The sequence below is a fragment of the Eurypyga helias genome, unplaced genomic scaffold (assembly GCF_000690775.1).
Source record: "Eurypyga helias isolate BGI_N326 unplaced genomic scaffold, ASM69077v1 scaffold9357, whole genome shotgun sequence".
Classification (NCBI taxonomy): domain Eukaryota; kingdom Metazoa; phylum Chordata; class Aves; order Eurypygiformes; family Eurypygidae; genus Eurypyga; species Eurypyga helias.
In genome coordinates, this window is record NW_010263651.1 from 29,637 (window position 1) to 44,897 (window position 15,261).

General features: G+C 38.6%; 1 protein-coding gene across 1 annotated transcript in view; it reads right to left on the bottom strand.

Annotated features, from left to right (window-relative positions):
• The window catches only part of SLC9A8 (solute carrier family 9, subfamily A (NHE8, cation proton antiporter 8), member 8), a gene marked incomplete at its 5' end in the record, with an annotated part of 28,751 nt that overhangs the window by 6,648 nt on the left and 6,842 nt on the right, over positions 1–15,261 (bottom strand). Inside the window, 8 exons of the mRNA XM_010156119.1 lie at positions 41–157; positions 2,587–2,692; positions 4,228–4,366; positions 5,621–5,764; positions 6,825–6,859; positions 7,412–7,513; positions 8,463–8,546; positions 11,976–12,034. Coding sequence (XP_010154421.1) covers positions 41–157; positions 2,587–2,692; positions 4,228–4,366; positions 5,621–5,764; positions 6,825–6,859; positions 7,412–7,513; positions 8,463–8,546; positions 11,976–12,034 — 786 coding nt within the window. The remainder of the gene's footprint in view (positions 1–40; positions 158–2,586; positions 2,693–4,227; positions 4,367–5,620; positions 5,765–6,824; positions 6,860–7,411; positions 7,514–8,462; positions 8,547–11,975; positions 12,035–15,261) is intronic.

Consider the following 15,261-nt stretch of genomic DNA (forward strand, 5'->3'; position numbering starts at 1 on the left):
AAACTATTAATATTAGATATTAATAGTGGGTAGCACCTACCACACATGAAAGCAACGGTTCTCAGTGTCTGCTGCATTAAAATCTGTGTCACCGGGGACAAGTTATGGTGTGTGTAGTGAGACATCACGATGCCAGAGAAGAGGATTGCCATGATACCTGTAGATAAAAACGTGGCAGTGAACAGAAGAATAGCTTGCACTCTGCAAGGATTTGTGTTTATAGCCTTGCTAACACAAAAGCTTACGAAGCAAGAAGTGGGCTTTCTATTACCATTGTTATTCATACTGGTCCCATTCCACTAGTCATATTAAATACTAGGAGGTCCAGTATAGTTCACTTCAAGCTAGAATAAATCCCTGTTATGTCACGTTTTCCCATAAACGTGAGGGAAATAAAAGCCAATTCTTGAATGTTTTCCTGCTTTTCAGTCTCCTAACAGGCAGAGAGGTGCGATCAAAAGAATAAAAACAATTTGAGAATAGCAGGGCTGGAGAACTGTATGATTCACTTCTCCCAGAAAGTGTGTCATTCTTTCCTACCTGCTGATCAGCCAGGCCCAGTCACTCCCCCAGAAACAGAATGAGACCAGCAGGGCATGGGTGTGAGTCCACTCTGGTATGATGCACCACATCTAACACCGTAACAAATTATGAACCAAGAGCACACACAGGTGCACCCCGCACTTTTCTAATAATCTGAGAATCAGAAAAGCTATTGAGACTTGAGAATTCAGGGCAAAAATTACCTTTGTAGGAATCACAAATCATTTAGGTTGTAAAAGACCTTTAAGATCAAGTCCAACCATGAGGAAGGTACAGCCTGATACGTGGAGTCTGCGAGGAATGCTACTGTGCTGACTGTCCCTTGCCTCCAGCAGAAAGGGTCACTAAACCACCTGCTGTATGTCACTAGAGAGATCAGCTATCAGCTGTGGGAACAGGCACCACATTCTCCATTAGAGAGTTCAGCTGCCTTTATGACAGGCACAGCTCTGACAGAGGCACAGCAACTGATGTCACAGGCCTGAGCAGCTGCCTCAGATTTCACTCTATTTCACAAAGCTTTGATTTGTGTTGGGGATTTTTTCCATCTACCTGGGTTCCCAGCTCTTGGTTATTTACAGGAAGAACATGAATTTCAACCTATTTCGCTAACTGCTCAAGATGTATCAGAGATGCTGTCAGTTCTTCAGTGTTTATAGGGTGCTGGATATCTTAAAGGAAGTTTTAAGCATTTCCACGACTGCTGCATAGATCTACACCTGCAAAGGGTGTCATGTGAGATGACGGTTAGGGTTGTGGAAAAATTTAGTGGTCCGCCTGAAGGACAACTCCAGTACTCCTTGTGAGGACCAAAACTGACAATATAACCCGGAAGAAATCAACTGCAACGCAGATCTCGAGAGGACAGGATGACACATGGGAGTATGCCAGCTTTGCCCAAAACAAGGGAAGTTTACAAGACTAGAAGTATTTGTTTGGCCAGGAGTGGCCCACATGAACTGGAAGGATTAGAATAGTACAGTCAAAAGAATCCTTTGTTTGAAACACAGAGGTGACCCGACTAAGGTCATTCAAAGTTTGTATTTCTCGAGAAGTCATTCTTGAAGGCACCTGAGCAAATTAGAGAGGTTGTCTTTACCCATAAAATAACAGAGAACGTCTGTCATCCCAAGAGTAACTAACTAGGAATCTTACTGTAAATTCCTTTTCATCATATACCGACAGCTGTTTTGGGTATATAATGTAATGTCACTGAAATTCTGTAATATTTTATTATAATTTTATATTAATAATCATTATAAATAATAGAAAAGGCCATGTGTTGAGACCCTCCAGAATAAGCTTCTCACAAGGCAAATCTTGTTTTTACAGCAATACAGATATTTTAACATACCGAATTGCTTGCTCAAGTTTCATATAATTTCATTCCCCTACATATGTGTTGGCCTATACACACATTCAGAGCAGTTCTGGATGCCAGTGGGCAGAATGGAATGTTTGCAATAGTATTCTACGTCTTGATTGTGTAACTACAATGATTACAGGCCACATCTTCATACATATACAAAAATACAACTCCACCGACATTAGTGAAGGTATCCTGATACACACTCCTACAGATCCACTCCAAAATATTCACATTAGCTCACGCATACATTTTCAGAAAGTCTGACTTCATACCTGCAGCTCGTTCACTATAAATCTAGTCCTGCTACTACTACTCACATACTTTTATGGCTACTTTTTTTAGGCTAGACATTATCTAAGTTAGCTGATATGGCTGCAATCTACAGCGTGCACCTGAAATCCTAATTCTGTGTTAGGCAGAGATTACAGGGGAGAATACTAGTATTTACACCAGCTAACTAATGCTGATGCAAACTGCAATTATCTTTTCTATACTTTTATTAAATGAAGTAGAGAGTAAGTGTTTCTTTCAAGTAATTCAAAGTTAAAAATCAGAGCACAAGTTAAACGAGAAAACACGTAAAAACCCAGGGCCCTCTTAGACAAAAATAATTGCTACTCCCTAAACTTATCAAAGCAACTTGCACATACTTTGCCTCGTACTCTCATACTCACCTGAGAGCGAGATACCTTCTGCAAGTCCATAAGGAAGGTATGCGAAGATAATCATCATCCCAAACTCTAGGGAGGGTGTCTTCCTTAAATCAATGTGCTTTAGCACGTGCACATGAAAACGTTATGGAAAAAGTAAATTAAAAACATTTCAAAGAAAAATTTAAATCTGTGCCATTCCATTACATTACAAATATTATGCTTAAGGTACGTATCTGTTGAATATCTAATACAGTCACTTATGTTTAAACAAAAATAATTTCCTTTTAATACTCAAGATATTTAAAACTCAGGTTACATCTGGAGTCATATACGTGGCTGCAAGTTCTGCTTCACAACTCGTGCATGGTTCTGCAGCACAGCTGCCACGTACAAGTAGGTTTTGCCTCAGACATCGTTATTTGCCAAACTAAGCATATAACCAATCTCCTCTGTTCAGTCACCAAACTTCTAGTTACTTCAAAATGGGTATGACAGATTTGCAGTAATATTAACAATGAGGAATATTCCTTCAATCACATCCTTTCCTTAATGCTTAAAATACTCCACCTACCTTCTTTGTTAAAATTCAGAGGAATAGATGTCCATGACATGGAAGTTCACATTCCTCCTGGGTCACAAACCAGCAACAACATTCAACTATATTTATCTGCTGGAAACTAAAGAGATGTCCTTTGCGGCACTGAAATTTTTCATGCTTAGGGTAAAGCCAACACTTCGAGGCACAAGTAACTGTAACAAGGCAAATAAGCTGCTTTTCTCTCTGTCTTAATATCATTTAGGTATCAGTGAAAGAAGTGTTGAACATCTGTCTCCCTCTTTCGTTGTGATTTATGAAATAATTTAAAAGGTCATGGAATCAGGCTAATGAACCAAGAGAGGAAATACATCTATATTTACTCAAACACTCTGTTCTTGTTATTTACAAACTAAGTGCTTAGCAGTAGGTCCCAGATGAGGTAAGTAACTGTTGTACAAGCCCAGCACAAAAGATTACCTACAGTGAAGCCAGTGTTAATATTAAACAAGCTCTGAAGAGTAACAAAGGTGTCTGACTTACAGCAAACATCCTTCCTTATCTCGGCAGAGAAGCTTCTGGGTTCTTTTAGCAACCAATTCACGGAAGTGAAAGAGACAAAATATAACTCAATGTAAATCCAAACAGAACAGTATCTGGATTCAGCTGCCTGAATGTGATACATAAGGACAAATGAGCTGGTCTGGCTCAAAACCCCTCATGAAAAGCAGCTTTTTTTTTTTTCTTTTTAATTAACTGGTTTATGTAGGTAAAAAAAAAAGGAGCCATATGCTTGTAAAAATGGATCAGTATTGAAACTGAATTAATATATTTTGAATTTACAAAAAAATCACCATATTTTATAACACTCCAATGCATGTAACATATGCTACTATACAGCATTTCAGACCTTAATTATGTTCATTAAAATTTGATGCAACTTCTCAGTACATACCCATGCTAATAAAAAAACAAAATGAGCACGAGAAAATCCTCAGCTAATAAAATAATGTCTAACAAGAAATATCCCATGAGAAATGCTGGAGGACATTGGAAAGAAAAATACTATTAAATTACTGAAGTTCATCAATTTATACATGTGTATCACCACAAGTAAAAAAGGATATTAATGCAGAAATAAGACCAGTAAGTGTGCCAAGCGCTGCGGAGCCAAAGAACATCTTAAGAAAGTATCCCAGTGCCTGTAGAAAGGTTTGCCATCCACTTACATCTGACATATTTTCTCTTGTCAAACCTTCTGCTGTGCTAGATGTAATTAAAAAAAGAGAAACGGTTATAAATTCTAAGGCTGGATCTAAAAATACCAGACATCTTTTGAGAACAACAACAAAGACGACTTCCACTTCTTTGTTTCCAGCACTCTTAAAAGGCTTTTACTGTGATATATATAACAAGAGGAATGTCAAAAGATGTTAGATCAAGTCTTAGTGTAATCCCCAAAGGGAAACTTAATTCTGCTAAAAATCTGGAATCCGGTATTGCTCTTCTGAAGAATGCCCAGAATGGCATAAATAGGCTATGAGAATGCCCAGTATTATGAAACAATTTTCAAACTCTGAAAAGGAAAAGAAAACACATTTTGCAGTGGTAAAAAACTCAGGGCATGGGAAGAAAAAAAAAAAAAAGATGGATCATGTGATCCGCTGAGAAGAACAAATGAACAGGAAGACCTCTCATCAAATATTTAGGTGTGGATGACAGATAAGAAGGTCACAGAAGAAAAACAAAGAAGCTCTTTGGAGGAAAGGGGAGAAATCTCTTTAAATGCCAGGAATGTATTTCATAGAATTCCATGCAAAGATGACATGGATCCTAACTAGTGTTCTTTTTGACTGCTGTTAGCCTTCATGGTCATCCATAAAAGAACCATGACTGCATGAAAAGCAATTAGCTCATTAAAAAATTACTCTAACTTCACTATCTTCGTAGTATATCTACTCTTTCTATACATTCATAGTCACATCTATTGACTTCAGCAATAACATAAAGAAAAACCTATATTTTTCACTCTTTCAGCCTCAAAGAATTATCATGGGCAAAGGGTAAGGATACTGGATGTTATTCTTCCCTGTGATAGCCCCAACATAAATATAAAACTATTGCATGGATGTTGATGTGTCCCCCCTCCAACTGAAGCCAATGATAGAGAAGAGACAGCTGCGTATTTGGCAAGGTAAATATTTTTACGCAAGCCAGAAAGGACACACGTTGGTTTTCTGCTGTCAGGACCCTCAGGTGGAAAGAGAGCTGGTAAATATATGGACTTAGAAAGCAATCAATTATCTGGGGTCAATGACATGAGGTAGTGGTAATTATCCATCTGTTTACTGTCTTCTGCCTATGCAGTTTATGTTATGGATTGCTTTTAACAAAGAAGGATCATACAAAATTCAGCTTTACACCAGAAATGCATTACTTGTTCCAAATGGAGATGGAAGAATTACTGTATAACTGAATAACTAACAGAAAATAATGTGCTTGCTCTTCAAATGAACTTACTTGGTCAAGACAATAGAGACTGCATCATTGAGAATGCTTTCCCCAAACACCAACATGTTAAGTACAGGATCCACATTGAGGGCATTGAAAATGGCAATAGTAGCCACAGGGTCAACTGCAGATATTAAAGAGCCGAATGCAAAACTGGGAGAATACAAAACAAAAAGAGAAAACTAGGTGAAAGAAAAATATGTACCCAGTAAACTTGTATGAACAACGACTAACAAAGATGTTAGGTGTTACAATTTCTACACAGTGAAGCTATGCTCTCTTCTCATTTACAAGAACTTACAGGGATGAAAAGGAAGTTTTTGTTTTTCATTTACTGATAAACCAAAGACAAAGTTGTCCAGCTGGAAAAGATGTTGGTGAAATACCTCTCTCCCAGCTCTCAACAACAGTATCTATGTCTTACTCCAACTAAGTAAGAAAAAATCGGAGGAATGGGAAACCAAACGATTTTACAGACACAGCCCAAACAATGTATCACTCATGCATAGTGTTACCTGTTCAGGAGTACTACAGAGAAACATTTAAAAGGAACTGCTAAAACTTCAATACTTTGGAATCCAAAAACAGACAATACAGAGGAATGGGACCACTCAGCTGTGTAAAGTCAAACGCTGGAACCAAGGAAGGAAGATTTTCACTGTTCATGCATGTTTTACTTGTTATGTTTCTTGCTTGCCCCATAATTAATTAATTTTAACAGAAAACTGCTGTATTGTCTATACAACAAACAAAAAAATCCCAAATAAACCAGGAAGAGACTTTATTTAATGGTAGGGTGGTGTACTCCTAAAACAAATTATTAGATCCTTTGCCAAGTTCTTCAAAAATCTACATTATTGATAGTGAAAAACTCATTCCATCTTTTAATAGAGTATCTGGACAAGGAAGTTGTACCCTTATCATATATAGTATTAATGCCAACTAATCGAAGTTTACATATTTTAACTTTAAATGTTGATTAAAAAACCCAGTATCTTTCCTGGCACTGAGCACAGAATACTATTTGGAAATAAGGGTGTAATAAATAGGGTTTAGAAGTGTTTGATCTACTTATTAGTTTCATACACCATGTTGACTCCAATCAATCTAAACAATAACCAGAAGAGCTGGCCAACTACAGTGCATTACCCATATACAGCTGTCTTCAGGAGTGCTTCAATTTATATACTACACCATTTCCCCAAGAGCTTACCTGTCTGTCATGTTGAGTTTATATATTACATCAGCCTGAAAGAACAGGTAAAACATTAAAAAAAAAAAAAAATCACAATCAACTGTGTTTTTCTGCTGTTTTTAAAAATGAAATTATTCATCAAATCCTAAGTTCGTTATTGTGAAAAGGAATGGAAATCTAAGAGGCAAAGAGGAAAGTATGGGTTGTTTGACCTACCAGCACAAAGTCTGAGAGAAAATATAATTATCTATGGCTACATCTAATCAATGGGGAAACATCAAAGCAGAGAAGCAAAAATTACTGACAGAACAAGTAAGTTTGATACTGGAAATCAGAAGATGGCTCTAGAGAATACAGGTTTTGGAACAGCCTTCTGATAGGAAGACGGAGTAAGTAAAAAAAAAGTACAACTCAAGTCTTAATTGCTTTTAACATGAAACATGCTGTATCTGTGAAGGGGTTATACAACACTGCCTCTGTGATAGCAGAGAACTGGACTTTGTGACCCAGGAATTCCCTTTCACTATGTTTGTCTGCTTTTGAAAAATGGACTTTCAAAAGGGCAAGTCAGATAAACTTAAGTGCTTCAAAGCAGTTATTCTTACCTGGCCCAGGAAATAAATTCCTCCACCTACAATGAAAGCTGATATTGCAGTGCCAAATACAGAAAATAGAGTGATGGAACCGATGTTCTGAAAAAAATTACCCTGGAACACAACAATAAAGTAAATAAATTAGTGAAAATGATCTAAGGGAAAATTCATGTTTGCACCTGAATTAGATTCTGATTCCCAACTGGGTTTCCAATAATAACGCTTCGTTAGTTTGGTTCCAGGTACCCCAGGACATATATCCACACCATTTGCCTGAAGAGCCAACTCTCTTGAGGGCAACAGCAAATCCCTCTGACACCCAGAACAGGATGTCAGTCTGGTACCCTAACAACAAACAAATGCTCGGACAAACAGCTGGATAGTCACCAGCATTTTGACACATTCCCCACCCGACAGAACTGTAAATGAATCCATCTTTTGTAGACAGGGCATGTGAAAGAGGCTTGTAAACTTCCCAGCTGCTAGTCCAGTTTTTAGGCTGTGATTTTGTATGTAAAAAGACCTGCAGTGTTGCTACCAACTCATGCTCTTACTGTCGCCCACTGCTCACTTCCTCTCCCGCAGCACAGCTCAAGGAGAAAGGGAGCTCACAGGGAGGACCAGAACCACTTCAGCCAGGACTAGCGCTGTGAGAAATGTCCATGGACACACAGGCTCCCAGGCAAAGGATGAAAACCCTTGTAAACGTTTTCCTCTTCTTTAGCTATGGAGTGACCCCACCCTTCCCTCTTCTGATCCTACTCCTTCCCATTTTGCCTCCCTTTGCCTCCATCAGCCCTTGTACAGCCCTGACGAGGTAAGAAACCCCTTAAAAAACCACCTCTGCGCAGTACCTAACACCTTGCCAACGTTCAGTCAACAGTAACAAGTTACATTCCCTGCATTCTGGATTGAAGAGGCTTCAGTTTTGCATTTTCAATTCCCCACTGATTAATACGATGGAATTCAATGCAATTACTCTAAACTCATGTAGATAACTAAAAGCAGAATGTGTTCCAAACTAAACCTCAACGTGTAAAATGAGTGTCTGGCAGGGACTAACCTTGTGCAATGAATATCCAGATTCAAATATAATAGGTGGAAGCAAAAGCAGAAAAAACATATTTGGACGAAACATTTCTTCTTCCTGTAAAACAAATGAGGTATAATTCCAAAAATATCATAATTCTTGAAATAACTTCAAATCTTCCAAAAGAGACATGACTTAAAAAAATGAAAATGGCATTAATCTTTCTCCCTTCTTATCACAAAATAAAAGACTGAAGAATAGTAAACTACTCCAGGGCTGCTACATCTATTGGTGTTTTTTAATCCAGTGACAGAAGTCTAGCCATTACTTATTTTATACTACTGTCTCCAAACAAGCTGCACAGAAAACAGGCTATTTATGGCAAAGTCTTTCTGTTTCCACAAAAAGTATTCCCATTTCATCTCACAGTCTCAAAATACGTAAGGACTGTCAAGGAATGGTGACCTCTTGGCCACTGGTCTGAATATAACCGAGGTTACCTTTGACCAAGTACAGCTTCAGTAGAAAACTCATCACCTGACAAACAGAAATCAGATCATCATCTCAGAACACTTCAAGCCAACAGGCTCAAGACATATACCACTGTTAAGAGTCTGAGGCTTGATATTTCTTGGCAAAAGTAACTTCTGCCTGTAATTTAATGGTTCCATTCTGATGGTCCCTTTTTACCACCAGAGGGATATAAATGAAACCTATCGTGAAGGAAAATGTTATTTTTTGTGACCTTACTCTTTGTCCCCTACCTCATCCCTTGGCTAGCACTGCTTTATGGAGCTGTACCTCCAAACTGGCCCTTGTTTTTTTCTGCTGGCAGACTAAGCACACAGGGCAAAATAACCACAGCTGAACGTGCCTCTGTCTCTTTACTCACCAGGCTCCCTCCTGGTCGCCACAGTTCTCAACACAGCAGAACTTGTCACCTTTGTAAGTAACGATTAATTTGTTTAAATCCAGGTTAAACAGCTGATCGACTGTTCCGTTAAAACACCAGTGTTCAACAAAGAAGTACTGATCTCTTTAAAGTCTCATTCCTGTCTGTACCAGCGATAATCATCTTAAAGGATTTGAGGGACTTGGAAAATAAACCCCATCCTTTATACTGAAATGCTCTAGTTCGTTATCCTGCGTGCACAGCTCCGTGTGTCAGTGGCTAACACCACCTAGTTTCTGTCAATACAGGAACTGTGCTATAACAAAAAAAATCCAAACACCCGATTAATTACACAGTTTAAAAGCCCCTGAAAGCAGAACTGGACAAGGAGGTGAGAAATAATGAAAAGCAAGGACTGCATCTGTGCTGCATTAAAGCGGAGACCAGGAGAGTCGAACATGAGGACTGTAATTATGGGCCATGCCAGCCAGCCAAGAATCACCAGCGAGTCCGAGGTCCGCTGAAGACTTAGTAAGGCGTAATTGCAAGAAATTACATTACAAAGTTCTTAGGGCAGGGATATGATCCAAGATTTGCTTTGTACTCAGATATAGCCTGCAGGTAAATTTAAAAACATCTAAAAACATTTAAAACCGTTCTATAAAATACATCATAATTAGAGATAAGAATATTTCACATCTGAAATTATGACAGCCTATGGTAAAACCTAAACTTTAATACAGTGAAAATAACTTAAATAAGCAATAATGTGGTATCTGTGACCCTTTCCTTAGCTGATAACGTGAGCAACTGGACAGAGCATCCCCAGCACCTCCCAAGATTTGACCAATGCTTACCAGAAACAAACTATAGAATTCACTAGCTCAGTATTTCCTGTGTTTATACAATCAATGCTCAAACCAGAAAATACTTTAAGCTTTCTGTTTTCCTCCTACCTGTGTGATCTTCAGATTATTTTATTTAACCAGTAAGAAAATATTTTAAAATGCTGATGTTGTGGCTGTTTAACTGACTTTCAATTTTACGTTGAATCCAGTTGACACAAATCGGGAATGAAAAAGCCACTAACTAGTGCACCCCTCACTGCTTCTAATAAGTAAATATGTAAAAATGAAGTATCACAACATGACTCTTGAACTATGTAATTGCTTAAATGAATGTACACAGAATTAGTGTAGTTAGTTGACAAAAAAAGAAGCATAATATGCAATTAAAAAGCTACAGCTGATTGAAAATCTATGCATTTTAATGTATTTCAACTAAGGAGAAAAAACCTTCCTTTAGGGACGTAGCTGCCAAGCAATAGCTGCAAGCTAGGATTAAAATTCACTACTCAGACCAAGATTTTCAGCTTGCTAATATAAATCCTGTTTAAAACTGGAGATTCAAATCACTGTGATTTCAATCAGCTCACTGATCTAATCCTAATAAACTGTTTGATCCCATGAAACAAAATCACAATTTAAATACTGCAAGGTTTTAAATTAAAGCAGGAATAGTGAAGAGTTCATTGCTTTGATGATGTGGATGAACCGTAGGAGGCAAAAGCCTTGCTTCACTGTAGACTTCACCTCTTGGAGACACTTCTGCCTGGATTCTCCCCCACCCCAAGAAGACCCTGTGACTCCACAAATGCACCTCATAGCATCACACAATAGTTTAGGTTGGAGGGGACCTCTGGAGGTGTCTGATCCAAGTCCCTTCTTAATGCAGGGCCAACTAGGAGCAACTTGAACTGCTCAAGGCTTTATCCAGCCAAGTTTTGAATATCTTTGTGGATGGAGATTCCCACAATCTCCCTGGTCACGTCTTCCTATGTTTGGTTGCCATCACTGTTAACATTTTCTTCCTGATATCTATGTCTGTAAAGCACCAAGTATCAGGACAAGGATAACCTTCTGCACAGAAGCTATGCCTGTACTTTCTGTGGGAAATAAAGCTCAAATTGCTTCCATTGTCTCAGCCAATGTGAAAAATGCTGCTGCTTCAGGCCCACCGGTTTCAGCAGTCTTCCCACAAGAAGCAGTGGAGTACCCAAGAAAGATACCATGCTGAATGAATTGCTTTGTGAACTGTCTCTTCTTAGCACCATGATTTGTTGTTTTAAGCAGATTAAATACATAAATAACATGACTTTTAGCGCAGCTATTCTGAAGAAGTGCTCCTTTTTACCTCTGTGAAATTTACATTAACATCTTCAGGTAATGCGTGACTTTACAACCTATCAAAACACATTGTTTTCTATGAAAACACCTACAAATTTAACTCCAGAAGGAGAAAGAGGACTAAATACAGACAATAAGTATACAAGACAAATAACTGAATTGCTGTATTTTTTACTATAACTGATCCCAGAGATGACCAGTACTGCCTTCTACCATCTATGTAATGGGCACAGATTTGGTACAGTAAAAAGAAATACTCTGTGAAAAAAATATTGTGTAGAAAATGTTCAGTGGGATCAGGAACCCAAATTGGCTGTATTATTATTTAAAAAAAACCCCCAAACTTTGGCATCAAGAATAATGTATGTAAGTTTTTGGAAATTAGGATCTAAAGAAACTAATAGTACCATCTTATTTTAAATATTTATGGATTGTTCTACAATTAAAACTTAATTGCTTCAAATATACCTTCCAGTTGGCCAGCTTCTGAGCCTCTATGATTTTTATAAAAGCTCCCATAAGGATACCTAGGAGAGAATGAGAAAACATTCTGAAATATTCACAAAACACATCACTGTTTCCATTAACTGTTCATCGACTCTCAGTCAACAAAGTTTTCAAAGTGAAAACAATCTAAAAAGACAAAAGCCTTTCATTCCTAAATCACAAAAATACAAAGTCGTTTTGGGTCCGATACATGACCGTTTCCAATATGCTACATAATTACGCAGCTTCCCTACAGAGATTGTCACTTGGGATATCCAAATACCGAACACGCCTACTGAGAGAGCTGGGCTCATTGGTTCACAAAGGTGAGAGGTTTGACTACTCAAGAACGCTTCTTGGCTAAGCTGCATTCAAATAAAATTCTACCTCTCTTGCTAAAGAACCAGGAAGTTACGAGTTAGATATCTGTGTGGCAGCACAAAACCTTCATGTCACTTCAGTGCTATCTGCAGCAGTAACATGGCTTAAGTGACATCAGCTTTCTCCACAGCAGTGAATTTTGTCTCAATGAAATCATAGCCCTTACTGGCAATGAAGTTGGCAACAAATTCTGAGCAGGGTGGAGACACTGTCCAAACTATTTCCCAAATGAATTAAATGTCTTTTAAATCATGTAGAAATACTAATTTGAGTATAAAATAATTTTATCAAGGGTGCTGCAAACTCAATGGTTAAAGGATATTGTGCTCGTTCCTCCTTTACACAGATGAGACAGAAAACTGCAAACTAACAGGATTTCTTCTGGAAGCCATGAAGATAATTCATGAACTGTCATTAATCGCTTTCAAGGAGTTACGAGGAATTAGTCTTTAGTCAGATTTCAGAGCTGATTCTGCATAGTTGTACTTTATTATTTACCGAATGGAGACTTCGTAATCAAGCACTGGGATGTAGAAGTTAAATGCACTGAATGAAAGGTAAAAAGTGGCTGAGAAGCTTCAAGTATGCTTTCCTGTAACTCGTGTGTTTTTATTATCTCATGCTGTAGCTATCAAAAGAGTCTTACAAACAGCATCACATGGATTACTCCTGATGGATGTGTCATACACACAAAGCCATGAGGCTTAAGCCTTCTTTCATACAAAAATATGCATTGGTCCCAGAGGATAGAAATAATTGTTCCATGAAATGGCTTATATGGAAAGGAAGAGCAAAACATTATTGAGGGAACATCAAAGGTCTGCTCTCCTTTGAAGGAGGCCAGAATGCAGATAGAGCCGCTCACATGCCATATAAACACAGGTCTCAGTACTAACAGTCAGGCTTTCCATTCTGGGAAGGAGGCTGTGTCAGAAGCCAAGGTCTAGAACATTTCTAATTTTGCAGAGCAGCAACATTGTCTTCAACTGGTACAGGCAGTACTTGTATCACTTAACAAGAAGCTTATGCAGGCAAAACCCAAACCACAACAACCAGAGCCCTTACATCTGAAGGCACAGACAGATAAGTGTACTTCCTGAACAAACTTTTAAGTATTTTATGAATTAGTATTGAGAGCCCTCACATAAAACTATGTTTAGAGGGGATTTAAAAGAAAGGAGAATCCCTTAACTCACTTCTGGTGAACTGGAAGGGCTCCAGTGTGACTTTGTGCAATTGGACCCTGTGAGTATGCCAACCACGGCCTGTGGGCTACAGGCTGGGCATCCCTACCCTATGAGCTCGAGAGACTTAAGTAAAAGGCTGGTCTCAATCTCTTTTTTAGAGGAAAAGCTAATCACAAACTGACCCTAACAACACTGCCACGGTCAGACAAGGTCCTTTCATGATACTGGAAGTTAAATGAACAACAATACAAATGTGAGGCAGCAGTGGAGGTTAAGGGAAAAGGATGAGCCTGGATCATAAAGCTTACACTTTATATAGCATGAATTACTTCTACCTGCATACTACACACAACAGTACCGCCAAACTAAGACTATGCTAAGCAAAGTCATAAAAGAGAGCTGGACAAAATAATGCCTCTCCAAGAGGGTTTAATAGCAGCAGAAACAAACTTTGACACTGGTTTTTAAAACAAACTTTGACACTGGTTTTTAAAACCTGTCCCGCACATCTTTACAAACTGCTCTTCTTTTGTTACTAGATTAATGAACACAGTTCTTGTTCAGCTGGTTTCATCTATTAAATGAGGTAGACCAGTTTTGTTAAGGGGCTAATTGGAAAACTAAGTCTGTAAGAGTTAATCTAAGCCTCATTCTTTTGAAAATATTATAGGAATTATCTTATTACATCTAACCTTTATTTCTCCTGAGGAACACGTTAAAATTCAGCAACAAATCAAAGAAGAAAAACTCTTCTGGTAACTATTTTTAACAACAAAATTCCAATAACTTTTAAGGTCAAAGATCAAAATCTTGCCTTGGAGAATGCACTCGCACCCTGTCCACCAGGAGAGTGACACACCCTAGAAATTGTAAAATAGAAGCTTCTGAACAGCTTAGATAATGGGAGGAAAACCAGTTGTGAAAATCATACTTATCTTCTCTCCTGACATTTTTATTAGCCTTCAATAACTGCCTGAGCACATTTCCTTAATTTAAAAGTCAAAATAGGACACACCTCACTTCTGGCACTGCTAGCAGAACTGGCTACTTGAAACTCAAGCTGTGCTCTTGCAGCTGTGTACATCATTACCAGTAACAGAGGTTCACTGACCAGCAATTAGCTGGCAAGTCCAATGATTATACAGACGCCGTGTCCTGTCAACGGAGCTGAGAGTAGTTTAAATATGACTGAGTCAATCAACTAAATAAATAAGGCTTAAGTGGCACCGGACATTTCTTAGCTGGGTTGCTACTGGGTACAACATGCTCTTGACTTAATGGAATTGCATTTGCTGGTATCATCTCGCCTGGTTTGGGAGATAGCTGTGATACAGCTATGCTGTGGTTCACACCGAAAACCAAGCTGTGAAAGTTTCCTACATGCCCTCCGTGTGAAAATACAAGAGCTGCACTGCTGCTCCTTCTTACCCACCTTGAGTAGCAGTGACAGCCCCAGCAAGAAAACTTAAAACAGTTTCATGAACAGGTTTTTGTTGGGACTGACAGGAGCACAGAACATACTATAGAATCATAGAATCACAGCATGGTTTGGGTTGGAAGGGACATTAAAGACCATGTAGTTCCAACCCCCTGCCATGGGCCTTCCACTAGACCAGGTTGCTCCAAGCCTCATCCAGCCTGGCCTTGAAGACAGCCAGGGATGGGGCATCCACAACCTCTCTGGGCAACCTGTCCCAGTG